General features: G+C 46.8%; 2 protein-coding genes across 10 annotated transcripts in view; one reads left to right on the forward strand and one right to left on the reverse strand.

Moving 5' to 3' along the window:
• Positions 1–15,871, forward strand: lmnb1 (lamin B1). Of its 2 annotated transcripts, none has more exons than XM_029252814.1 (11): positions 1–732; positions 8,143–8,299; positions 8,669–8,794; positions 9,557–9,727; positions 10,632–10,757; positions 11,095–11,315; positions 11,798–12,023; positions 13,302–13,406; positions 13,525–13,644; positions 13,740–13,847; positions 14,588–15,871. In XM_029252814.1, the coding sequence occupies exons 1-11, from the start codon at positions 368–370 to the stop codon at positions 14,627–14,629; spliced, it is 1,767 nt and encodes a 588-aa protein (XP_029108647.1). In that variant the 5' UTR covers positions 1–367; the 3' UTR covers positions 14,630–15,871. The 2 variants fall into 2 exon arrangements, with proteins under 2 accessions (XP_029108647.1, XP_018600371.2); XM_018744855.2 differs by lacking the exon at positions 1–732 and adding an exon at positions 1,655–1,716.
• Positions 15,796–27,376, reverse strand: part of LOC108929936 (E3 ubiquitin-protein ligase MARCH3-like) — a 24,888-nt gene continuing 13,307 nt past the window's right edge. For 6 of the 8 annotated variants that reach the window (XM_018744859.2, XM_018744858.2, XM_018744856.2 and 3 more), the window contains exons 2-5: positions 24,180–24,484; positions 21,326–21,527; positions 18,292–18,501; positions 15,796–17,413 (exon numbers count right to left, since the gene is read on the reverse strand). In XM_018744859.2, coding sequence (XP_018600375.1) covers positions 17,255–17,413; positions 18,292–18,501; positions 21,326–21,527; positions 24,180–24,430 — 822 coding nt within the window. In that variant the 5' untranslated portion in view covers positions 24,431–24,484 and the 3' untranslated portion in view covers positions 15,796–17,254. Of the gene's footprint in view, positions 17,414–18,291; positions 18,502–21,325; positions 21,528–24,179; positions 24,485–24,919; positions 24,932–27,248; positions 27,359–27,376 lie in introns of those variants that run through there. The other 2 variants (XM_018744862.2, XM_018744863.2) reach the window with 2 other exon arrangements.

Here is a 27,376-nt window from a genome sequence, read left to right on the forward strand (position 1 = left end):
TCGCCTGGAAGACAAAAGTGAGAAGCACTTTTCATGCTCTTTGCGGTTATTTCGTATTTTTGGCGCTCGGTTTTCCCCCCTCGCTTGCGGTTACCAGATTCGCGGCGGAGTTTGCCAGGACCTCGCTTCTTTCCCTGCTCCAGCGACATTCAAGCCTCTTTCGAGTGAACGTGAAGTATCGTAGCTGGACATTTGATTTGTTTCGCGGACGTCGCTTTTGTCTCATGTTCCCTCTTCCGAACTATTATTCACAGCACCTCAACACTGATATTCTGTTGAATTTTTAACGTGCAATATTTAGTATAACTTATTTTTCTATAAATACTCTTATTCTTTATCGCGAATTTGAATTTGTTCGGCTACAATCATGGCGACGGCAACTTCCACCCCGGCCGGGCAAAGAATAAGCACCCGGTCTAGTACCACTACTACCCCCCTGAGCCCCACGCGGATATCGCGGCTACAGGAGAAGGAGGAGCTGCGGCAGCTGAACGACCGCCTGGCCGTCTACATCGACAAGGTGCGCAGCCTGGAGTCGGAGAACAGCGTGCTCCACCTGCAGATCTCCGAGAAGGAGGAGGTGCGCAGCCGCGAGCTTAGCGGCTTGAAGGCGCTATACGAGACGGAGCTCGCGGACGCCCGGCGCACGCTCGACGACACCGCGAGGGAGCGCGCGAGGCTTCAGCTCGAGCTGGGAAAAGTCCGCGGCGAGCACGAGCAGCTGCTGCAGAGGTGAGGCGCCGCGCCCCCTCCCCCCCCGCCCGGATTTAATTTCACACGGTTAATATTTTACGAGACATGTTCATGTCGGTTTTGTTGAATATGCTTATGAGTTTAGGTAAAAGAACACAGTCAGGGTGAGCACTGAACCTGTCCCACGTTGTTATGTGTAATCAATGACTTTTTTCTTCCCGCGTTGTATTACTTAGAACTTTAGAACTTCTAAAATTTCTTGTGGCAATTTTTCTTGTTCTGAACGACTTAAGTTTTATAACTATAACAACCGAGCGGTTACTGTCTGTTGCGAAGTATATCCAGTGATTTGATATTTTTAATGCACTAAGTCACTTCTCAAACTAGACTTTGCTCGGTGTGTCCAACTTGCCCGGGTTATGTTCGCTTTCGGAGGGGGGGAGGGGGCAGGGGCGATACCTTCACTGTCGCGCGTGCAGCCAGAGCTCCCCACGTCGTTACGCAACGTTCGCGAGGGAGGTTTCATTGTCGGTCAGCAGGGCTTCCAAACGGACTGTGTTCGCAGTGGCGCTCCGTCCGAAAAGCAGGCTCAGGCTGGTCTGTGTGAAGGGGTGACGTCACCACGGTCATATATGGACCGCGTGGGAGGGCCGGTGTTTCAAATGCCTTTTAAAAAAAAAAAAAGAAAAATAACCTGAAAAACTTCTTGTTTTTGTGTGATCTGTTTGCCCACTTCCATGTCCCTCTATATGCCTGAGAAAGGTGCACGTATGTGTAAGTGTAAAGTTCTTTTCCCCCTGAACTCCAAGTTAGCGGTGGGCTCCTTCTGTCCCCCCACCGAGGGTTTGGTCGGTTCTTTTTCCTTTTTTAGTTTCCTGTCTGCTGACAAAGCAGCTCCTCTTATCCCAAGAAATATTATAATCAATAGTCTTCTTTTTTGCACATAAGTAAATGTCACCTCTTTAATACCGTTATGTGTTCTTTTAGATGGCACTTTTTTCTTCAGTTTGTTTGCTATTTGAGGTTTGTGTTTTGAGCTTTTGCCTGAGTTTCATATACTGAATGTAGGGAAAAAAACAGGTCAATTTGTACAGTTGGGCAATTTTTTTTTTTGTGTCAATTCAGGGTTAGTGCCTTGATCAGGGCTACTCGAAGGGGTGGGCGTTCGACCGCACGTCTTTCGATTGCAAGGCGGTGGCTCTAACTACTTAAACTGGAGTAGGCAGCGGAAGTATTTTGTTTTTCCCCATCCGTTGTTTTCCCAGCGGTCCCAGTGTAGTGTGGTGATGGGAACTTTATCACCCAAAAGAAGTTCCCTCTCTGGACATTTGACAAATCTTTAGTAAATCATAAATTGTGTCCAAGTTTCCATTCGTGTAAATGGGGAAAATGTCTTTTCAGGTGTGGGACTGGGTGATTCTGGCCTTTTGTCCAACCTGGTGCTGGTCATTCATGCATCGTGTGATCACAAGTTTCCCTCCCATATCACAGGACAGTAATTCACTTTTCAGGCCAGTTGTTTGCACGACTGTTGGCATCATAATCAACGTGCTTTGTCTTACAGAGGCGCTGCCATGTGTTTGTGTGTAGTGTGTGTTCACCCGAGCATCGAGTGTGCGTACGCTTTAGAAAAACACCCCATGCAGGTCTGCAGTTAGGTCTATTTTACTGATGATAAAAGCGACGTGTAACTTCTTATGTATTCTGCTTTATTAGCTGAACAAATGAGTGTTTGTTGGGGGAAGATTTGCTAACTTACTACATGAGCTCTCTTTCCACAACACGCCATGAACCAAAAATAAAATGGTTTTCCCCTCCTGCATTGCAGAGGGGAATTATAGTAAAGCTGCTGTAAGTTTTTGAGTATGCATGAATCAGATTTTTAGCCATTGTGACACACTTTACTATTTATGGTAAAAGAGTCATCTGATTATCTGTATTACTCAAATATGCACATCCTCATTCCTATAAATAATTGTACTGTTACTTTCTACCTATTCTGTGACATGGATGAGGTTCTGCTATGTTGAATTTGTCTGACTAAGCATCAACTATTGTCTATTTCAAATTTTTTATGTGGAAGCATACTTGACTGGTACAGCATTGCCTTAATACCAAAGAGAAATATGGAATTAGTGCTGTTAACTTCAGTTTCTTGTACGATTTTGAGAATTTTTGCATTTGTGCATTTCTACAATAACTTTTACAGCACTTAAAACTTCTCTAAGTGCTTTGCTGTGAGAAGGAATGATATATTTGGTCCAATAATAAAACAAAAAAAGTATAGTAAAAGTCAGTATGAAAAATTAAATGCACAATACAAACGGTGAAACAATGACAGAGAATATTTAGTTATGATGAGTCAGTTTCCTCTGGTGTTAGTATGAATAGATTGTTTATATCTGGGGACTTTACAGTGTGAAACCTCTGCAAGGTGATTTTTAGTCCTGAAGATAGTGTCCATTTATGAATGAGGTGCATAAAGGGTGTAGAACAGAGACCTTGAAGGAACATCCATGTCTGTTTCCTTGAGGCCGATGGAGTTTGTGTCTTCTCCCAACCTCTGGGTTCCCGATCCGATTTCTGTGAGGGAAGTGTTTGAATTTCTAATTTTCCAGTTAGGAGTACTTATCCACACAAAACAAGGCAAATGTGACTTGTCATGTGATATGCAGTGGAATGTGTTGTAAGCATGTCCCTCCCAGGGTGGTGTTGCACCCTGGCTGTCTTGTGCAGCTTTGCATGTTTATTTCTCTACATCTGGCATTGGAAATGACTTGTCCTACAGATTCTGTAAGGAGTTAAACTCTGCTTTTTTTTTTAAAAAAAAAAAAAAAAACCAGGTGAACTTGTCTTGAGGACAAGATGTAGCTTTCATTATGACAGCTGCAGGGAAACATTTCATAACTGGTTCTTCTGGAAGTGAGTGACATGTCAAAGGCAAATCTGTGATATCAAAAATGTCACACTGCTGCTATTAACCACTGGTGTGGGAAGGCTGAAAGGGCACTATTGACTGGACATTTGACTGACTGGAGCAGCAAGTCCAGTGGTTACACCTGTTTTAGGATTAAATGTGACAGATGTAGTGTGACAGGGTGCAGGGCTATTGGACATACTGTAGTCTTAACCATGTGCCTCATGTGTTTTGGGAAACTTGTCATAGTAAAGCCACCTTCTGTGGGGGAGGGGGTCTAGTTGCCATGTGTTTTGCAAACCCAAGCAAGGAAAACGGCTCCATAAAGACACAGCTGTCCTCTGCTCCTCCTGTGTAACCTGTGGGTCACTGCATGAGTTGCAGGTGTGGAAAGGAAACTCCTCCAGCCTTCTCTTACTTCCCATCATTTCCAGCTGTACCAATGTCCCAACACACACTGAATAGAGCACAAATTATCCCATTAAGTTATACTGTAAATCCTTAACAACAAAATACTGTTTTTCAGATATTTGAGCTGCAACTGTGTGTGAATCTCATACTTGTATGTCAGCAGGGAGTGTATTTGTAAGAGCTGCTGCCTTAAAGAAAAAAGGACTCATTCAAATTGCTGTTCTTGCTATAATACCATTGAACGAGGTGCTTACCCCCGAAAGATGTATACAAAATTTCCCCGATGTACAAAGGGTAAATTAATATAGATTGAGAGAGGCTCATTATTAAGGTATTTAGAAAACCTGGCCTGTTTTTCAACCCTTTTCCTTTGTTTACTAGACACTGTATGGCTTAATTGTAACATGAATCTCATTTGCTGATGGGAGACTCCTTGTGGCTTTTTGTGGCTGGCTGGCTTCTCTGGAAGTTGTAGTTTTATGAAATGTGAATCAGAAGCTTTTTTTTTCTTGTGCAATGTATTGAAATATGTCTGAAAAGACCCTGCTGTCAGCCTGAGGTGCACTGTGCCCTCCCCAGGGGGGATATGCCCGGTGAGTGTGGCTCTTTGCATGGATTTGCATACTAATAACCGGCCGTTTCACTGTGCGAGCGCCATAAGCGGTGCAATTAAACCCAGATTTATTGGGCATGTGGCTTTTAAAAGGAGCGGGTGTGAAACCCAGCTGAGCGGTTGGCCAGAGTGTGACGTGGTTACGTGCTGTCGGAGGAGGTTCTCGGAGCCAAGTGCAGCTGATGCTGTGTGAGGAGGTTGGGAACTGTGCATGTGCATCCCCACACAAAGACGTTGTTTTAATCAGTGCTGTTGAGTGACACAGCAGGTGTCGCCATTCCGGCAGCGTACTCTTCCTCTTGGCAGCTGTTGGTCTGTTCTTCTGCTTTCTTGCCCAAAGTGTTTTTGTCTTCAGGCAAGCATTATAGCCATGTTGAATATATGCATGTCAGCTTTCTGGGGTATACCTTGTTTTTGCTGAAGAGGGGGGTTAAGAAATATGTGGTTTTCACTGGCTGATGGAGAACAAGGTTCTGAAGTGAGCAACTGTTCAAAACAAAACGACATGTCCCTGCGCCGTGAGAGGTTTGCTTGCTTTTGCAAACATCAGAGCTCACGTTCCTCTACCTTTCAGGGTCTTGCTGTTCCTCTCCCTGGGCACGTGTGTGGAACGTGCCACATTCTGCAGGCATTTCTCGCATTCCACATCGTATCTCGGCACTGCTCGGTATCAGACCACACATCTCCATCCCCGGATAGTTTCTCCCTCTAACTTGTAGCTCGATAACCAGTCTCTTTAGATTTCTTTTTTTGCCAGTGCAGTATGCATTGTATCACTGCAGTCTCCTTCCATTGGTTTCTATGAAGGTAGTCGCATATACAGGGAATGTGCCCAGTAGGTTGTCTCGCCGCACACGCTGGTTTCTGTGGCTGTCATACAGCCCACCAATCACATAGGACTCCTGGAAGACATCCTGGACTCTTGTTGTTTTCACCTTCTTTTATATCTCTGATATTGCTGAGCTTAGGTAATGGTGTTTGACCACTGTTAAATATCCAGAAAGTAGCGCAGTAGGTAAAGTCAAAGTGCTCAAAGTAATAAACTTGAGCAAAGTGCTTAGCACGAATAGTTGCAGTAAAAATTACACACGCACACAATGTTTACAATTGCTCGTCCGGAGCCGGACCCGACAACACAGGGCGCAGCGCTGGAGGGGGAGGGAACATCCTGGATGAGATGCCAGTTCGCCGCAAGACATCCCGAGCAGGACTTTAACCCCAGACCCGCCGCACAGCAGGCCCCGGCCAAACTCCCCTCCCCCCCATACAGTAAAAATGGTCCAATTAATTTATTAAGTTGCTCCGGAGAAACATTTCAGCTAAATAATTACATGGCTGAATGGTAAAATTAAAAGAACAACCCAGGTGAAATACCTGTATGTTTATGCAGCACAGCAGGCATTCCTTTTGCACAAATTTGAATGTTGTAGTAACCGTACTTTAGAGCAGCTGAAACTTCTTGATTTTTGTCAGCCAGATTCTTTGAAAAGGTTCTTTATTCTGTGTAAACATTGATTAGTGTTAGGTAATAGTTCTGAGTGTCCCCACTAAGACTACAGGTCCACTGAAATTGACCAATAATATTTTCTTTTGGCACTTTCACTTATTCACTCACACACATTGTCCGAAACCCCTCATCCCGAGTGGGGTTGCGGCAAACCTAACCTGGCAACAGAGGGCGCAAGGCCGGAGGGGGAGGGGACACACCTGGGATGGGACATTAGACTGTCGCAAAGCACCCCAAGCAGGACTCGGACCCGCCAGGGAGCAGGACCTGGCTAAGCCTGCTGCCAAACCCCGCCCCACACTCACTCACTCTAACTCAAAGTGACTTAAAATATTTGACATATACATCTGGGTGTTTTTCCTGGAATAATTCATGGTAAGTCTCTTAGTTAAAGGTACTACAGCAGTAGTATGGAGTAGATCCTGAACTGGCAAATTTAAGTTCATCTCTTAAGTGCTACAGAACCTACTGTAACAATGACAGTTCAGCTTCAGCTTTGAATAATGTTTAATAATGCTCACTCTCATCTTAGTTGTCTAAAGTCTAACAAGATTATCCATCTCTATCAATAATAAATCTTTATAGATTAACTATTCCGAACTGTCTAGATTGAAGCCGTTACACGTGTTGAAGGAATTTGACTCATTGCTGCCCCCTGTTGGCCACTTGCTCTTACTGCCAAAGCATTGCTGCACTTCACTTGTCAAACATAGGTTCTGTCTGCTTTGAAACTACTCTACTCTTCACACACTTCTGTTTATATGTCACTTGTAGTTTGTACAAGGTGTCTGCGTAGTGGATTGCATTATATAACGTCAAGTGTAGTGCGAGTAGCACTGATGTCTCACAGCGCCTGGGTGATGAGAGGACGTGGGTTCGGTCCCCGCTCAGTTTGTGTGGAGTTTGCATGCTTTCCACGTGTCTGTGTAGGTTTACTCCGGGTGCTCCCGTTTCCTTCTATAGTCCAAAGACATGATGTTCAGGTTTACACGTAGTGTGTGAGTGACACTGTGTTCCACTGATGTACGGATGAGTGACCCATTGTAAGTAGTGGATCTAGCAGTGTAAGTCACACTGGTGAATAAGGTGTGTGGGCTGATAACACTACAGCATGCTTGCTTTTGCCTCACACAGAAGGGACCATTGTACCCTGGGAGCTTGTGGGAATGGAGTATGCCTGTTTTTTTGCCTCCAATGCCGCTGTGTTCGTATATAATGGAAATGTTGTGAGCATTGATCCTTTTTGTAAAGGGAGGCAGTCTTTCTTGGACTCTTCAGCTCTTTTGACTAACGGTTAATTCACACGTTTCCATGAATATTGGTTTAATTGTAGTTGTTACTTTTAAAGAGTACAAGCAGTTGCAGAGTGACAGTCATCCCAGCACAACTCAAAAGAAGCATGCTTTACAGGGTGTCCCTTAGGGAGGCTGTAGACATTATCTAAGCTAACGCCACTATTTTTGTAGTAAATGAAGTTTGCATTTTAAAAGAAAAGTTAAGTAAAAGTCAAGATTTAAAATTTTTAAATCAAGTTACTAGATTGGATCTGAAAGGATCAAATCTGTACCAATTCCCCTCAGAAACTCTGGTTGTTAGAGTGGTGAGGCTGCTGTGCTTAAATAATGCTTAGAAGAACCCTGGTCATTTCATGTGCCTGTGTTACTTGTGTAATTCCTCTCCCCTTTCAGAGTGAGCTGTTGCTCGTCCCCTTGGTGGTGTTATGGCTTTTAAACAACAACAACAACAAACGTTGTTATGGTCAATCCCTGTTGTACTGCTAATCAGCTCAGGGCAGAGCCATTCATATTGCAGTCCATCACCAATTTGCCAGTTCATTATAAACAGCTGGAGATGATGATAATTTAAAGATCCTGAAGAGATGTTGTCTTTGGCCTACGGAGATCACTTCCACTCTCAGCACTCATGAGGGCTGTCTGGGTAAGTTGGCTGACAGTCCTCTTCTGAAACATTTTCAACCTCTGCTCCCTTCCATCTGTGCAGCTATGCGAAGAAGGATGCTGACCTTGCCAGCTGCCAGGCTCGGCTCAAGGACCTGGAGGCGATGCTGAACTCCAAGGAGGCTGCCCTGGCCACAGCGCTGTCTGAGAAGAAGGCCTTGGAGGCCAGCCTGGCTGATGCACAGGAGCAGCTTGTTGAGGTACTACGTTAGAAAATATTAAAACTGTACCCTCTCTGAGCCCTTTGCTTCTCTGGGTTTTAGTTTTCTGCTCATAATCCACTTTAAGAGTAAATGAAATGGGTTCATTTGCAGCCAGAAGGTTTCATCCATTGATTTGGAAGAATTTTGAATTTAGCTTCTATCGCCAGCAGAGGCGCTATAGCTAAAATTTCCTTAAAGTTCAAGCTATTCCAGCATACTTGGGTATGCTTTGCATAGCATTTTATTTTTACTGCATATTATTACAGAATCAGTTTAGATGTATGATCAGGCACGTCTTCCTTCACAGGTCAAATATAATGCTAAACCATAAGTTTTGTTGTTCTAATGCTGAGTGTATGTTTTCAGCTGGATGTGGGCCTGGCTTCTGCTAAGAAGCAGCTGGGTGATGAGACTCTGCTCCGGGTGGACCTGGAGAACCGTTGCCAGAGCCTGGCTGAGGAGCTCGAGTTCCGCAAGAACATGTTTGAGGAGGTTTGTGACTCCACCTTCCACATTTACCAACTAAAGCAACTGTTGTTCAAACTGGAGTAATCTGTGACCAGTATGGTATATATTTATAGGTTCTAACATTTCAAACTATTTTATTTAGTTCACATATACAACAACAGAGCCCACTTATGATACATGAATGTCCATCTCATATCTTTATTTATGACTCCTGGTTCCATAATGGTTAGTGCAATCAAAGGACCCAGCTTTAAATCCCACCTTCTGCTGTAGTAACCTTGATTTAAAGTATCCTGAATTAGTCCAGCAGAAATTGCTCAGTGGTATAAATGGGTAAATCATTCTAAGTAGCTTTACTTTGTAAGGTGCTTTGGAGAAAAGTTACATTATTGCAATAAAAAAATCCAGCTGTCTGTATGTGTCATAAATTAACAGGGCCATTGCAATTCAGATGTGATTGTGATCAGTTTAAATGGTTACTGTGCTTTTAAATGAACCTGGAGGGACTTTCGATTTCTGATCAAACCCTCATGGCTCAATACCAATATCGTCCCGGTTACCCCACAGTGGCTTTGAAGTGGCAATGTTTCATATGGTTAACAAGAAGACTCAATGCTCAGTAGGAATCTGGCCTAGTAGCTTGGTTTCTGGAGGCAGAATAAAGAGGTTTCTTTGGGGTACTGACCTAAATACAGTTGAGTTCCCATTCACAGCCATAAAAGTGCTGATGGATGTCGTGGTCCTGCAGTGGGATTGATGGATTCTGCCTTGTCTTTCTCCTGGCAGGAGATCAAGGACACTCGGAGGAGGCACGAGACGCGCCTGGTAGAGGTGGACTCGGGTCGCCAGAAGGAGTACGAGTTCAAGCTGGCCGAGGCTCTGGCTGAAATGCGGCAGCAGCACGATGAGCAGGTCAAGTTCTATAAGGAGGAGATGGAGCAGACCTACCTGGCAAAGGTGAGAACCTCTGCTACACCACTTTGTTCGTGTTTCTTTTTGTTTTGTTTTTTATTGACAGTTTGGCTAATCATTCCTGTGGTATGCGGCTTGTCTTCAACTTTTTAGTTCAGTAGTAAACTTTGTTATACAGGTGCAGTTTTTCATCCATCCATCCATTCATTATCAGTTATTGCTTCTGCAGTGCAGGGTCCTGGTGGTCTGCAGCCTATCCTGAACAGACAAGCCATAAGGCAGGACACACTCTGGACAAGACACCAGTCCATTGCAGGCCAGTCACGTGTACACACACTAGGGGCAGTGTAGTTCTCTGTTCACATCAAATGCATCTTTGAACCGTGGGAGGAAACGAGAAAACCCACCCAAACCTGTGTAGAACATGCAAACACAGCACAGATCGACTCAAATTTGAACCCACAGCCTACTGTTCCTTCGTGCCATACGATTTCTTTGTATTGTGTTTATTTTTGTGTATGTTTGGGAAAAAGAATTGGTGCACGTGCCTTGTGCTGCACTTGCATATTGGGTAGCAGCTTTGCATAATACAATCTTCTGTTCCCTTTTAAAGGAAACAGAAAACGGATGCGAGATTCTTTGTACAAGAAGCGACTTTTGATTTCGAGACTATATTACTGAAGACTTTGCTGGATGTTGGAGTGTGTTTACATGTTATGCATACAAGCATTGCACATGTTTACATAGATTTATGCGAGATTTGCTAACACCTTTGCCCTGCTTCTGAGAAGTGTTCTGATGCAGAATCGAGTACGGCTTAAAAATATCTCTACAGGCTTCCTGTCTGTGGTTTCTTAAGAAAATTGTGTGTATGTGACGGCAAGTTCCTCTTGACGGTCAGTCTGTTCCTGTGCTGTGAAGTTGATGCCTGGTCCCCCTGTCGTTCCAGCTGGAAAACACTCGCCTGTCATCAGAGATGAGCAGCTCGGCAGCCAGCATGGCCCGTGAGGAGCTGAAGGAGGCACGCCTGCGGATGGAGAGCCTCTCTGCACAGCTGGCCAGCCTACAGAAGGAGGTGAGTGAGGAGGGGGGGACAGGGGATGTGACCGCACAGTCATCCCACAGGCTTTTGGCATCTGTGCCAAAGTGATCTCGCATTCCTTTTTAGTGGTTTGACAAAGGTTGGAACCCAGACTTTCCTTGTCTGAAAATGTAGGTTTCATCATGTGTTTGATGGTCCATACCAAAGTAGGTGTTGCACTAAATGTTCATTTAAGTTTCTAGTTGTGTATTTGTGGGGAAATGGTGCCCTGTGCTCCTGATTACATGGTGCCTTTTGCCAGTCTGTGTGCGTGTGAATGGGTGCAACAGTTGCCAGGGTGTCACCACCCCGTGTGTGATGCCCCCCGCAGGCCCGTGGCTGGCAGGACCGCATCAACGAGTTGGAGGCAGCTCTGGCCCAGGAACGAGATGCCAGCCGACGCGCCTTGGCTGATAAGGAGCGTGAGATTGCTGAGATTCGCGCCAAGATGCAGCAGCAGCTAGATGAGTACGAGCAACTGCTGGACGTCAAGCTGGCCCTCGACATGGAGATCAATGCCTACAGGAAGCTGCTGGAGGGCGAGGAGGAGAGGTGGGTGCTTCCTGTTGCATCTCATATATAAAGGAGTTGTTTGCACATTGTTGGACCTGAGTCAGATCCAAGGATGTACAGTTAAATACAATTTGGTTCTTTGGACTCTGGAGTCAGAACAACACAAGAAGTGTGTTATAGTAATGCATGTACTAAATGTGTAAGCAAAAGATCTGGGTTTAAATCTCTCTGCTGCTGTAGTAACTTTGAGCAAGGTACTTGGCCTCAGTTGTTGCAGTAAAATGATGTTGCTATATTAAGCAGTAAATCATTGTAAATTAACAGAAGTTTCTTGTCAGCTAAGTGAATAATGTGCATTTACTCTAACATTCACAGGTTTTTTTGACTTATACTATAAATATAAAAATTCCTGAGACACCAATACACTTGCACTGCACGTGTTGAAAATGTCACTGTTTCGTTGGTATCTGAAAAGCACTGATCTCTGGGTATTAACCTCTCCTCCACCCCCACTTCTGCAGGCTAAAGCTCTCCCCCAGTCCAACCTCGCGCGTCACAGTCTCCCGCGCCTCCTCCAGCCGTAGCGTGCGCACCACCCGGGGCAAGCGTAAGCGTGTGGATGTGGAAGAATCAGAGGCCAGCAGCAGTGTGAGCATCTCCCACTCGGCCTCTGCCACCGGCAACGTGTGCATCGATGAGCTTGACGTTGATGGGAAGTTCATCCGCCTGCAGAACACCTCCGACCAGGTGAACACTCCCATCCACCGCATCCTGCAGAACTTATGTTTGTCAGCTGGATGAATTCCCGTGCATACTAGATAAATGATAATGTGCAGAGGGCTGGGCTGTTGCCTTGTCTTTTGAAGGTTTCTGGTTTGAACCTCATCTCTTGCAGTAGCACCTTTGATGAGGTACTTACCCTGAATCGATGTTGTAAGAATAGTTGTGTAAATGGATAAATGATTATAAGCTGCTTTAAATAATGGCATCAGATAAGTGGTGGTTCTACCTTGTATGGTAATAGCCAAAAAAAAAAAAAAAAACCAACACCATTATGCACACACTTCACGCATCTTTTATTAAGAGATTTTGAACAATACAAATACTTTTTTTTTTTTGTATTATAATAAAATATATATTATACTTTTAACATGTCAGCCACATACATACCTTTATCTTTTGCATGTTTTTCCTCCTCCTCTTTTTTTCTGAACTGGGCACCTGATGGCTTAAACCGTTTTTTTCCTTTCCATCATTACAATTTGCGTTTATTTAGAACTTCTCTCGCTCGCTCCCACTCCTGCTCTCCTTGCAGATGTTACCTCAGGTGCCGCCACTGGATGCCCTGAGGTGATGTCAACTAACCCCGCCCCTCCTCCTCGTATTTTAGTAAGAGTACAGGTGTGTGTTCGACTTCAGAGTGCCTGTGCTGCGCGGTCAGAGCCACATATGACGTCAAAGTACCGCAAGAGCGATTCAAAAGCATATGGAGGTGCAGTTTGCTCACGAGAAGCTCCCGCGGTACTTTGATGTCATACGCCGAATGGTCTGCGCAGACGTGACATGCAAATAAGCAGGGAAAACCTGATCACACTTTTTTTTGCACGGGCTCCCCGTGCTACCTCCAGTAAGGTGCCGCCCTGGGGGGCTGCCCATGTCGCCCATGCCTAAATCCGCCACTGTCAGATAATAATATTGATGAAAGGTTTATGTATTCTCTTTGCAGTTAAAGTTTGGCCTTATTGCCATGTGATATAGCAGTGCCAACACAGTTCACATTACTTATTCCTGTAATGTTTCTTGCGACCTCAAAAAGGGAAGTGAGTTGTCCTGTCAGTTCCTGAGGGTGGCTGTAGAAGGGTGCAGAACCTTCCTTCTGGGGATTAGTTTCGGGTGATGACATTGGTCCTGTGAATTTGGCATTCTGTGTGTTGAGAAAGGACCTCATTAGTCATGTCACTGGAGAACTTAGTGGAATTCTACCAAAAAGAAAAACAAACTGAAATGCCCTGCATCTCTCTATAGGACCAGCCCATGGGCGGTTATGAGATGACCAGAACCATTGGAGAGTCCTCGGCCACCTACAAGTTCACGCCGAAGTATGTCCTGAGAGCTGGGCAAAAAGTCACGGTACGAGTGCTCCCGTGTTTCCTGCTTGGGGTGGTATTGGCAGTAGTGGGGCACATCTCTTGTGTCACTGAGGTGGGGCAGGGGCACAAACTTACTCATCTGCCATGACTTCCACCAGATCTGGGCCTCCAATGCAGGCGTGAGCTCAAGCCCACCAACTGACCTCATCTGGAAGAACCAGAGCTCCTGGGGCACTGGTCAGGATGTCCTGGTGGTGCTGAGGAACCCGCAGGGAGAGGTACGAGTTTGGGATGGTGCCTTATTACATTGTCACCACCAGGGGGCAGGAAGTGAATGCGTTGGTACTGCATTCTCGTCGTCTCCCATTTGCAGGAGGTGGCTCAGAGGAGCACAGTCTTCAAGACTGCCACAGAGGAGGAACAGGAAGAGGAGGATGACGAGGAAGTCGAGGTAATCGAGGAGGACCTCTTTCACCAACAGGTGAGTAATTCATGTGTGTTAATGTGGTTAAAATTTACAGTACAAAAGTTGCCTTGCGATGAGTATTTCTGTATAAACGCCTTTAGTTGAATGCAAAAATGCTGTTGTCGTAGACGGACTCAAATTGTCAATTACTCTGCTTACTGTTAGCTTCGCGCAAATGCCTCCTTGGCTTTTACTTTAAAGCAGCACTGCAAATAGGTATGTGAACCCTATAGGGATGGTGGTGTTCTTGCATTAAATTAGAATTATCTTTTGTAAATTCTGACTCTTAAGTCTTAATCATCTATTTGTTTTATAAGTTTTTGAGTTACACACCTGATTCTACTTGGTCGAACACAATCCAGCTTTGGGTTTCCCCATTTGCACCTGCACTACTGTTTTTGTGCTACACATGATTTCTTCTAAACCAACATATGGAATTAGTTGTCATATACCTATTATGTCCGATGAGAAAGACTGGTTCTCATTAAGTAACAATTTTGTGATAAAAGTAAAGGACACAAGGGATTCACATACTTCCAAGCAGCACTGGTACATACAGCTGGGTAATTCAGTGTAGGTACTTTGATCCAGGATACTGAAGCAGGAGGTGCGTCTCAGACCTGGGCCTTTGATTGTGAAGGGATGGCTATTAACTGCAATGCCATCCACTGCCCTGTTATGGGAGCAGCTAAACGAACAGGGTGGACTCCTGTGACAGATAGCTGCTGTTCCTCATTCTCTCTGCTCCTTTCCAGGGGGACCCTCGGGCAGTGAAAAGGGGTTGCGCCATCATGTGAGCAAACCAGCAAGGCCTCCCTTTCCTCTCGAGCAATTTCAGCTGCCAATGGAAACACAACCGGACTGTTTTCTATATTTTTAGTTTATCAACCACAGGAAACTTTATCAGCAGATTGTAACCGTTTTGATATACATTATTTTTGTGAAATCATAAAACACTCATGACTTGTTTTGTATGAACCAAATCTTGTTTAATGGAGGACTGTTTTTCATGTAGCTTTAGGTGATATATTGACAGATGTGTAAGCAAGGCAGCTTGTGGAACGTTCTCCAGGTGCTGTGACTTTACTTTTTTACCACCTCTATACTGGTTTCAAGTTTAAAATAGCATTTTAAAGTCTTTATAGGAAGTGTTCTTAGTTTTTCTGTAGTCATTAGATGGGCAGGGTTTTATTGAATAAATTTGAGTGTAGTCAATGCTTTTATGTAAACAATAAAGACAGATTCAAATTGTCTTTAATTTTCTGCATATCTTTAAAGGAGTTTTATGTATTGAGTGAAAGGTCTAAAGTAACACAATGTAAATGACCCATGAACTTATACCCCTAAAGGCTGGATTGGTGTATGATGGAAATGTAGAACCCTAGCATGAGGTTTACAGCCTTTTTTTTTTTTTTTTAAATTTTTATTTAAAGAAAAACCATGATAGAAGTGTAGTGTTGCTCCTTTTAGTGACCAGTGAGTGGTATGGAATTCACAAACCCTCCTGTTCATCAGTGTCTAACAATCTCAAAAGCTGCGTTTCCATCTCGCATTCTGTAGCTACAGATGGTCCTGTTGCGAAGGAGTTGCTGTCATTTTATTACTGATGTTCCCATAAATTATAGTCACAGGTAGGAAACTGGCAACTATGCAGTACTGTAAGTACCTGGACCAGCATGCTGGGCTGCTTATTGCCAGGATTTGCTTTCTTTTACAAAGGATCTAATTTGTGGATTTGCAATTTTTTTTTTCCCTCATCACTGTGATGGTGCAGGAATATTTGTTTAAATTGGTTTCACTGCCAGCATTTTTCTCATCTGTGACCATAGAGGATGCAGAGACACACACACATACACCCCCACCATTTAGGTGTGTGCCTGTCAGATGAAGCAACTGCAGATTTGTCGAAATTCAACTTGTACTAGGAAGAATTATTCAAAAGTAAGGTCACAGACCTGTGGTGTAGGGTACAGCCTGGATTTATTTAACCCTACATGCTTAACAATTCAAAAAAACCCTATAGCTGTACAGCTGTAGTACAAAGGATAAAAATCAATAGCCACTTCAAAAACAGCTGGAATGTGCCTCCATTTCACTTTGCTCAACAAAGACACTCGTAGTAGATACACTAGTGACATCGTGGCCAAAAAATGCACACAAACATTATACACCAGGAGACAAGGACGTGCTTGTGTCCTTGGCTTCGTAAACCCAAACACAAATTGACACCCTCCTTAATTCACACACGTACATAAGGAAAAAGGGTAACGCTAACAACGTCATTCTGTAAACTGAGTGAAGCTGCTTGAGGATGGCGCTCGCGACCCCTTGGATCCGTAAGGAGGCGTCTTCGTGCCCAGAATGGTAACCGTTGCAAACGCCGCTACGGTTGACTTGCTGCACACATGTATCGCTAAGCCTCAAGGACCTCCTTCAGAAAGCAGACGTGCCATGAGGTGTTCGCTGGCGTTAACCTTGGCTCTTTCCCGCAACTGGTGAGGCCCACGTCTGGCAAGTCGCCACAGGTAAGACCCCAGAGTCTGAGACGAGCGACCTTGTTTTGGCGGAAAGCTGTTAAAGCCGGTGCTGCGACACAAGGTATACTGTCTGTAGAAGCAATGATGTCTGTCAAATTGTGCATTTATTAAAACCTTAAGGGAGGGATGCGTTGTATTCACCTCTTGCCCTTCTCAAGTATCCATGAGGAGCTCTGATTATCGCTCTGCTATGCACAGTGGGGGAAAAACCAGGTAACGCTTACTTCTCCAGAAAAGTAATAAAGCGAGGCCCGTTAAATCAGTCCAATTTAACACCATCAACAAATAATCCTGCTGGGATCTTTTTCATGCGTTCCGCCGTTGTCCAGGGCAACGGCTACACAGGCAGACAATTGAGGACGTCGTCCACCCACGAGCTTCATGGAATGGGATGGACTGCAGGAGGCTAAGACAGTGCAGCGATGGTCCTGTACTTTGTGGCAGGGTAGGAGATGAAAAAGCGAAAAGAGGTGCGTTTATGGGCACTGAGGACGCACATGTACCTCGTGCGCTACCAACTTGTTTATGTCCGCCCCCCCCCCCCCCCCGCCCACAAAACATTCTTTTCTACACACTTGTGGAACGTAGGCTGCAGCAGCGTAGCTGATGCACAGTACGGGCCGTTGGTAGGCACTCAACTAGCAGAACGAGTCGTGGTTGCATACGGAAAGATGCGTGTCCCTAGAGTCGCATGGCAGAAAGCGGCAGGTTTCCCACGAGTCCAGCAGAGAACGAGCGGAGAGCTGTTTCCTTCTTCGCCATGGATCCCACCCCCAAAGCTGCTTTTTTTTTCTTGTACGGCGAGTGCTCAATATGGAGCCCGTTTGACAGTGCGCCGTCCAGCCCCCACTGCCGCGTCCCCTCGATCTCCAACCCGCCTCGAGCTCAGACAAGGGACTCCTTGGACTGACGCTTCACAGGGAGCCGTCCCAGCAGCGAAGGGTGTCCCGGGGGTTCTCCGTACGACCTGGGGAGCAGGAGCACCACTCTCTGGTTGGTCTGCCGCCATTCGTTGTACAGACGGCAGTGATACCTGAGCGACACCTGAGAGAGAGACAGACAGACAAGACTTTCAGAAGTACTCCTGAAATGGCAAAGGTCTGACGCGTCCACCTAGTCAAAGGCTGCGGATCACGGTACGTTATTGTCAGGTTACGGTACGTTGTCACCCCATCTTGTTACTGCTTGACTGAAGCAGGAAGCCACTGTTTCGGGTCCAGATCACGTGCTGTTGAACAAGCGTGTGCGGTTGCCCTGCGATGGAGGGAGGGGCTCCAGACTACCGAGGCCCAGCGCCAAACATGCGGTTATTGATCACAAAAAATGAAGAATAAAAGTATAGGGCAGTTCACGCCGAGGGCTCTTTGTCTTGTAACTTCCCATTTGACATTACATACACACACACACGACACACAGGACTGTTCAGACGAGGTCAGCGAGGTTCGTCTTGTATAGTTTTATGACAGTTAAAGGGGGTGGGGGGCTCGTCCTGAGGATGTCCTCGGGAAGACGGCCCCCGTCACACAGCGAGGCTGAAATTATACGCGCGAGACGCATCGGTTATGTCCTGTAAGGCACCGAAGGAGAAACTCCCACACGGGCTGTGTCGCACTCCTTCACCAAGTGTGTACGTAGTTACGTGCGCTGCGATTCCCTAACGCGATTATCTTTTATTTAATAAACAGGTGTTACGTTGCAACATTTTTGCTTTTTTTTTTAAAAACCCCAAACAGTGAATAACCGTTCATTTCGCTGCCTCTTAACTTGTAATCACAGCGAGATATACCACGATGATATGGTACATGATGTCATAGCGTATCACACCTAACATCATCTGAGTCATTCAATAAATACACAAACGCAAGTATAAGTGTGCATGGACACACACACACCCACACACACGCGCTCGCGCTCACGCTCACCAGAGTCCAGAAGAGATAGATGGTGAAAAGTGCCACGGTGAGAGCGATGAGTCCCACAGCCTCCAGGCGGCTGGAGAAGTTCAGGTGGTCTACAGCCCCCCGCAAGCAGAGCCAGCCCGAGATGGTGGCCAACGGGGTTATGAGCAGGAAGCACACCATGTCTCCGAACAGCGTCCTCTTCTCCTGCTGCAGCCCCGGGTTCCGGATCCACTGGGGGAGGAAAGGAGCGTCAGTACTGGACCTACTCCGCTGACCTCACCGCGGAGTCAGACGCAGCGCCAAACTACTTCATCACTGTTTACATGTCTAGGAGATGCATAATCGAGTGACTCACATAGCTCAGGGTTTCACTCTTGCATCCGTAGAGTAAGAAATGTGTAAAATGTACAACGCTACAAGACACGGCAGATGAATATTCAAAGCAGATCCAGGAACTAAGAACAATTCCACCAGGGGCTTCATCGTCCTGCTTGTTAAGTGCAGGGTCACGGTGGTCCGGAGTCTAGCCTGGAAGCACATCGGTCAGCGCAGGGGGCAATCGCAATCACACACACACACTAAGGTCAATTCTGAGTGACTGGTTCACCTAAAACACACGTCTTTGGACTGGGAGGAAACCAGAACAAAGTCACAAACGCCTGGAGAACATGTAAACTCTACGCGGGCCGACCTAAATCCGCATCTGAACCGCTCTGCTGCCATCAAGGTTGTGCCCTTTGCGTCGACGGCTCTGCTAGGTGACCTGGGAATGAGCGTCTGCTACATAAATCAATGCAAGTATTCTTTGTCACAGTCAGACAAGATGGCCCGCACTGCACAGCTTAGTCATCACGGGGGTGGGGGGGGGGGTCACTTCTTCCTGAGAGACAACCCACCATCTTCTCGACGAGAATCCAGAGCGACACAAAACGTGCCGTGCTGCTACTTGACATTCATACTCACGTCTCGGGAAACCGGTGCGTAAGTGGATTACAGCAGGACAGATACCATCGGTACCCGACAGTCAAAGTAGGTCTGTAGACAGGAAGCCCCGCCCACAGAGACCGGTCCATCTCCTCCCGTGTAAATCAAATTATTCCCCTGCAGCTTAATGGACCGGCGATACATCGCTGCCGTTCTCAACGTTCACCAACCGAAGGAAGGCCCGGCTCCCCCCGTTCCGACTCCACCGTTGACCTTTCGGTACATAAAGTGGATAAATGAACTCGAGCATCGCCATAGAAAGCGCATGTGCGTTTACATAGGCACGCTGCTCCTGCAGGACAACAACCGAGGGTCCCATGTCTGTCTCAGATGGTTAACAGCGGTCCTCATTCTTAATGTGGGAGTCTTGGCATGCCGTGGGTTCGGGGCTCATAAATTCTGTGCCGCTTCCCCTTAGAGAGCGCACGAGCAGCCGGACATCGATTACATGCAAATGTCACCTGTAATGAACAAGGCTCTTCGGTGACAGTTCGCTCGCGGCGCGGTGGTACCCGCACCGTGTTTCTGTCTGCTGAGGAGAGCAGGACCTGATCCTTCACCTCGCAAGGAATGGGGCAGGGGCCAACGACAAAATGCGAGAAAACACGGTTTTAAAATCAGAGCTATGCCTCTAATTATGATCGTGCCTCTAGTTTACCCTAATTACCTGGGTACATATCACAGTTGTTCCAAGCAGAAACTCAAGGTTCCAGCAAATGTACTCACACCTTTCACTTTTAACACATTTTACTCTATACAGTCATTGGCCGCTTAACATCATATGTGGCCAACTATGGTATATGGCATTTTTGCAACCATGCCATTTTTTGGACCACGTTCACTAATGCTCACTTTAGGGGCCTTGCTCATAAGCACATAAAAACGCTCATGTCTTTGACCAATGCCAAGTAATATTTGCCTCTCTGCAGTTTGTAAATATTCACTTTTTACGGGAATACAATGAAAAAAAAGATATTCACTAATCATTTGGAAATAAAGACCCAAAAACGTGCTTTATATTGTATACCTAACTAAATAACGAAGGTAAGGCTTTCCAGTTCTCTATTTTTGGTGGTAGGGGGATGCGGGGGCACAGTGGGCTGGGCCAGGTCCTGCGCTCTGGTGGGTCTGGGGTTCGAATCCCGCTTGGGGTGCCTTGTGATCGACTGGCGTCCCGTCCTGGGTGTGTCCCCTCCCCCTCCAGCCTTGCGCCCTGTGTTGCCGGGATAGGCTCCAGCTCCCCGCGATCCCATATGGGACAAGCGGTTTCAGATGGTGTGTGTCTGTATATAAAAATGCAGTGAAACTAGTTGTGAAATGTACACGTATAAAATATCAAAGCGTCTTGTGTACCTCCTGCACATACGGCATCATGGAAAAAGGTAAGAAGTTACAACATTTTTTTAAATATTGTGACACATCGGGCGTGCGGGGTTTAGGGAACGGCCAGGCGTGAGGTGGGATGGAACGCACTTATGGACTGTTTTATTGAAAATATGTAAGAAATATTGCAACAAACAAGAAAACGCAAAGCAGGAGCTTTCAGCAGCAACCACATCAATACCAGTTTGAGCTCCCCGGTGCAACGAATCCCGTCCTTCGTCAGCCCGTGAAATTCCACGGACGTACCTGACCTTCGTCTCAGTCAGCTCCTTTGTGCCACAAAAATTTTTATTCATTCTCTTTTTTTTTTTTAAAATTAATTTTGCAACTCTGGTGCTTATTCTAACGTGTGACGTGTTTCAACAAACTTGCACAGTGCCATTTCCCAGCTGTTTAACTGCAGCGGTAGCAGCCACAGGACGTCACAGAGCGGGGCGTGTCCAACAGTGGCACAGTTAGTGGACAAGTGCAGTTAGTGGTGGCGTTCTGGTCCCGAACCACGACCGTAACTGGACAACGAGCGAACGACATTCGCGAGCGTCGGCCCAGCCGGAGAAGCGCGCGCAGCCACCGAGGAACGCGCGTCGAGAGATGCCGTCAGCGGTGCAGAGAGCCATCAAGCGACCTTGTGCGTGCACGAGCGGCGAGCGAGGCGACGGTTGTGGGAGGCCGGGGGTCCGGCGCTTACCTCCAGGAGGGGCCGCGCCTTGCGCTGGACGCTGAACTGGAAGTGGCAGAGCTCGCAGAAGTTGGTGCCGGAGGCCGAGAGCCAGCGCTCCAGGCAGCTCCGGTGGACGGAGCCCAGAGTGCCCGTGCACTCGCAGGGAGACAGGAGCTGCTCCTGAGCGCCGCCCTCGTGGCAGATCCGGCACATGGGCCTCTCCGCGAGGCTGCGGGGTGGGGGGTTAAAAATAGATAAGAAAAAAGACAAAAATAGGAGAACACAGAGCAGCCAGGAGCAAAAGAAGAAAAAAATGCAATAAGGACAAAAATACACACATGAGAAGAAGTTATAGTCTTATAAGAAAATGTGAGCATTTCTAAAACTGTTTGCATCATTAGAGGGCTCCTGGGTGGGGAATCGGGACAAGCGACAGCCTTTATCTCACAAAGCGCATCTCTCGGCTGTTAATGCTGGGAACCTTGTTGTCCTCCTCAGATGTTAAATGTTCATCAGCCACAAGCTGGTAAAAACACAGACAGCTTGACAGGATGGATTATAATAGATGCCCTCAGTGAAAACAAATACTTGTGTGACAAACACACCCACGATGATTTTTTTTTTTTTTTTTATTAAATAGGGAAAAGAATGAAAAATTACTGAGATTCTGATTTATACAGGTGATCAGCATTATATGAATGACAACGTTTTTGCATTCAACTAAATTGATATTACTGTATGAACATTTGCATTGTTCTCAACTTGATTCAACTGTTTTGCTTTTTACACTTCGTTACATCCAGGATTATCTCAGCATATGCACAAGGGGTTTATGTTTTCATTTACTTTATGGAACATAATCTATTATTCATCAATTTTCTATATGGCAGATAATCTCCAGATCTAGACCGCTCTGCTCCGTTTTGCGGAAATACAAGAGTAATCTTCTTTTTAGGATCTCGCCTTAGTCCCAAACGACACAAAGGCACTTTGGAACAAAGAGGAGGCACAACACGATAAATATGCAGATGAACTAAACCAATCAGATTCTTGTCCTTAAAAAAAAAAAAAACCACTGAACAAGGATTTGGATCGTACCTGAGTTTAAACGGGAAGGTTCATAAAATGAACAAATTTATTATTGTTTCCTTATGGTCCTGAGTGAGTCCACAGTCCACGAGTCTAGCAAAGGTGTCAGTGCTGCTCGTCTGAGACAGCGGCCGACTGCTGTGAATCAATCAGTTACGCAGATGTTCCATACTTATTCGGAAATGTGCCGAACGCACGGCGATGTGTCGAGATCTCATTAACATTTAAAAAAAATGAAAAACGGCTATACAAGCAACACGAGAGAGAGCATCTTCAGCGGCGCAAAAAAAAAAAAAAAAAAACTTGTGAGGTATTGAGCGACCAAAAATATTACAGTAATACTGAAAGGAGCGAGACACAGTCATTCTGGAATATCACCCCACACACTTAGAGGTACATTAAAATCACACTTTTTTTTGAAAACGACACCGGGACAAAAGATGAGACATTTCCCTCCATCGTCTTCCCGCCGATCAATATCCGGCAGCAAGAAAAGCTGGTCGAAATGAAATTTCTTTCACGTCACGATCCAGCGCTGGAGGAGCCGCTCTCCGTAGAGCGAAAGGTTCGACGGAAAGATGAGCTCTCGGGCGGTTCATTTTAAACACGGCAGCGTTAAAATAACCTCTTGCAGTGAATAAATTAGCACTCTCACGGTGGGATGATTCCAGCTGCACCCGGAGGGATGACGGCGAAGCCCTGCCGGCGTGCGACCTGAGCAGAAGCGGTGATGGCACGCGACGTCCCTGCCCGCGGCTAAGCCTTCAGGGCCCGGGCGCAGTGGTGGCGAGGCGGGGCAGCAGCTGTTTTTGCCAAAGCCTGCTTTTGTGCGGTTAGCCTGGGGCCGAGCAGGGGATGGGGCCCAGACGTCTGCACAAAAGCCGCCCGCTGCGCATGCTAATCAAAGGGGCTAAACGCAGACCCGGACGTGTGCTTTCAAACCGGTGGGCTCTGCGGCCGCGCGTCCCGCTGGGTGCGACCGCCGGGCCCCGCCGCTTGGCTAGATGGTCCCCGGAATTCACCCGGGCTCAGTTTATCCCAGTCACAGCTGACCTTCGCTCTGTTTATTGCTACTGTTGAGCAGCACTGATCGCAGCCCCATCTGACCAGATTAGGCAACGGGGAAAAAAAAAAAAAAAAAAACTATGAAAATAAAACATAAATCATTTCTTTGACTATAATGCATTTCCTCAGCTGGGAAGTCTGTTTATTTCGTTAAACGTTGCCAGGACGTAAAAATTTCTGCATTAACACAGAGGGTTGCATTGTATTCCCTCCACCCGTTATCAATGCGTGCTTGTCCGATGCAGGGTCATTGTGGTTCAGAGTCCATTCTGGAAGAACAGGGTGTGACGCACAGTGCGCCCTGGATGGGACACCAGTCCAACACAAGGCAATCACTCCCACACGTTAACGGCAACTGGAGTGCGTTACCAATGCCCCCGACACACGTCTTTTTAGAGCGCGAAAACAGGGAGATCATGCAAACTCCGCACAGAGTGATGTGGATTCGAACCCAGGTCTGAACACACTGACCGGGAGTCGCGAGGCACCGCCTTCTGTGGCACGGTGCCGCGCGTTATATTTTCAGTGAAAACCCAAATAAACGTATGACCCCACCAGTGATTTAAACTGTGAATGCAATTTAGTTACAGCTGTAAACGTCAAAAAGGGGATCAGCATGTTCACAACACGAGCTCACGTTCTCCACCAGCAGATGTATGCAACAGATATGTTGACACATTTCCCACAATGCACGACATCAGGGTTAGACATCTGCTCCCATTTGTACCTCTGAGTGGCGAATGATCCAACTACCGTGGAGAGCAGCTGGCCGTCCTTGGCTGAGACCTGCATCACACACGGCTTCTGTCCGCTCCCAAGGCTGCTTGAATCGTCCAGAGCTTTTCCCCAGAGGGCGGAGCTCGAGACGTCCAAACTTCCCGAAGGGGCAGGGCCTCCGCAGTCCGACTTCCTCGCGTGGGCGGAGTCTATCAGTTCCGGCAGAACCTCAGGCAGCTGGCTGCAGCGGCAGGTTGTCATGGCAGCAGAATGCTATCGCCCAGTCGGAACAGCACTCCGTCACACGTTTCCCATCTAGAAAAAAAAGGACATTTCGCTCATATGCGTTTTATGGTGTCTCGTACGGCAACGAAGCATTGTCTTCCTTGCTCTTCTTACAGAGATGACTGAAAACCAGTTGCATGGAGATAACATTGAAAATTCAATATATGCAATTTCCTGCAGCCCTGACTTCCTGCTCTCATTGCACAAAAGAGCTGTTTTTTTTTTTTCTTTTTTTTTTTTCTTTTTTGAACAATGTTCGAAGCACTGGATTTCTCTCAATACTAATGAAGTACTAGACAAGCAGACTGCCGATGAAAGAGCGAGACAGAGGACACATCATCTACTTAATTTTTCCATTTCCTTTGTCATCCCTCTCAAGGCCCAGTGACCATTTCCTCATATTATGTTTTACTCTTCAGTGAGCAGAAAAGCATCAAGCAACAAAGCTGGGTGGAAATTACTCACTCTTTAAAACGGATGTCAGGCCAGAGAAAGCCATTTGTGGAAGCCCACTCAACTTGGACAGTAGATAAAGAAGCTGTAAATCATGTGGACTTAAGACTTGACGGTAACCGGGACAGATTCCAGGAAGCACCTGCTGTAGTACCTCTGACCAAGGTACTTAGCCCAAGTTACTCTAGTAAAAATACCCAGATGTATAAAAGGCTCTAAGATGGACTAGCGTTCAATCCAGGGTGTGGGCTTTCTAGTCTAGCACCCGGTGATTCCGGGATAGGCTCCGGACAGCCGCAACCCCAACAAAGACAAGCGGTTAACAAAAGTGAGGAGCAAGTATAAAAGGGTACAGCTGGAAGTCACGTTGCGCAAAGGGGTCAGTCAATAAAACGAGATCCCGTTTCAAGGAGACCTATGGAACACAAACTAGCCCTTTTCCCTCGTCAGAGCCTACAGACAGGGCCGGCGCGAGACTGGCGACCGGACGTCTACGGGAGGAATCCTGCGAGCAGCGCTCCGGCAACCAGCTCGCGTCTCCCGATGAAGCGGAGACCGAGAAGAAAAGGGAAGAGGGTGGCTCGCATCCCGCACAGGCAGCGTGCGCGTATGAGTTAGCGCGGCTGTCAGGTTTCAAGGTGGAGAGATAAAAACGGGCTAACCGGCAACGACTAAAATGGGAAACGGAAAGGTAAAAAGTTACGTCGGCCTTCTTGGTCGAGTCCATTCATACAGCCGTCACTTCGGATCTTGCGTTTCTGGAAAAGCTCATTCGTTCGTCACGAACATCACGTTCCAGATTTATGGCGTCCGCTGTAATGAGTTGTCGGAGATGGAGACTGATGTTTAACTGAGAGCCCAGTAAGTAGCGAGTTGGTGAGAGTTCGCACCGAGGAGGGTGTCAGAGGGCTGCTGGGGCACCAGTACGTGGGCTGCGATCACTAGTACGTTACCAACCTACAACTGGTAGTTGTGGTTAAAGGAATAAAATCTCACGGGGGGGGGTTAGACATATCGGATGTGAAGAGGACGGTAAAATAATAGGAGAAAGGCAGCTCTGCAGAGCAGCAAGAGCTCAGGACTAAAAACGGCCTCTGGTGCAAGCCGCAACGATGATAATAGCGGCGATTGCCCCACTGGAACGCGATGAGCGGAGCGTTGGGATGCGGCGAGAAGGGCGGGAAGCCTGCCGGCTGACGCGGACTCCCGCCGAGCCGTCGTGCGGGCGTTCCCCTTCCCCGCTTCCAGTCGGACTCCTACCCCGCGGGGCAGGGCTCCAAAAGTCCCGGCAAGCAAGCGGCGGAAAACCCAGCGCTTGCGTGTTAAGGAGAAGGGAAGCGGACGAAATTCGCACTCTTTATGAGTCACCAAAACTAAGGCCGTGTAACTTACGCATTAAAAATGCCAAGGTAAACTAGGAAGGGATGATGTCCTTCCTTCAGCTGCTGTTTTTACTTTTTATTTTTGGTCTAGGAAGTGATTTTACTTCCAAGCGGTCACTGCGAGCGGAGTTTGACTCAACACCAACCGTAACCTAGCCTATTTACTTACTGGGAAAACAGGTCTGACGGAGCAAAACTATTCAACTTGTGACTGGGACACAAGCAAAAATTAGCAGCGCTACTTATTAGAAAGTTATCCCGGGGATCACATTTCAACCGAACCCGCGCTTTTGTCCAAATGAGTCAATTAGATGTCATTTCCTGCTAGACGTTGGGCCTTACGCTGTGATGTCCTTCACGATGAGGTTAAACGAGTGACGTCACAACGTCGGACATGTTCGGTATTAGCATTATCCAAGTGCAGCCGTGTATCGGTCCCCTTCCCACGTCGTCCGATAACGCAATACCGCCAAACCCAAAAACCGCGTCTTTACGTGCGTTGTCCACGCGGAGACCCGGGCCGAGAGCGGTAGCCGTCAACGTTGAGATTAACCCCGGGCCAACTTTTTTTCCCCACGGTATGCGGGAGTGAAGCGTTCCTCCAGCTGGATGCAAAAACGTAGTAAAGGTATCGGTTCACCAGAGAAGCGCTTTGTGCGAGCGGCCGAGAAAGCGAAGCGAGGCCACGTTCGCTCGGAGCGGCTCGGAGCGGCTCAGACCGCACGCAGCTGAGCTGTTGAGGGAGGATATCAGTCGCACAGGAAGGTTGACGCAGCGACACGCTCAACACCGTTCGCAACGCACACACTTTGCAGTGATACGGACAACAATAGGGCTTTCTGGAAATGATCGTTCCTTCGGCAAAAACACAAACGAAACGAAGTAACATCCATCGATGACAGCTTGTTTCCCCCCCACCAACCAGGCCGGAGAGTACAGGGAAACAGAAGCCAGCATACCGGGATGTGGAGAACTCGGTGACATAACCGTAGCAAAGATCAACGTTCGCATTTATGTTTGTTCGTTTCGCCAAAGCAAATTATTATAGCGATTATTACGGAGCGTTTAGTGAACACCGGCATCCAAC

Source organism: Scleropages formosus, chromosome 6 (genome assembly GCF_900964775.1).
Source record: "Scleropages formosus chromosome 6, fSclFor1.1, whole genome shotgun sequence".
NCBI lineage: Eukaryota > Metazoa > Chordata > Actinopteri > Osteoglossiformes > Osteoglossidae > Scleropages > Scleropages formosus.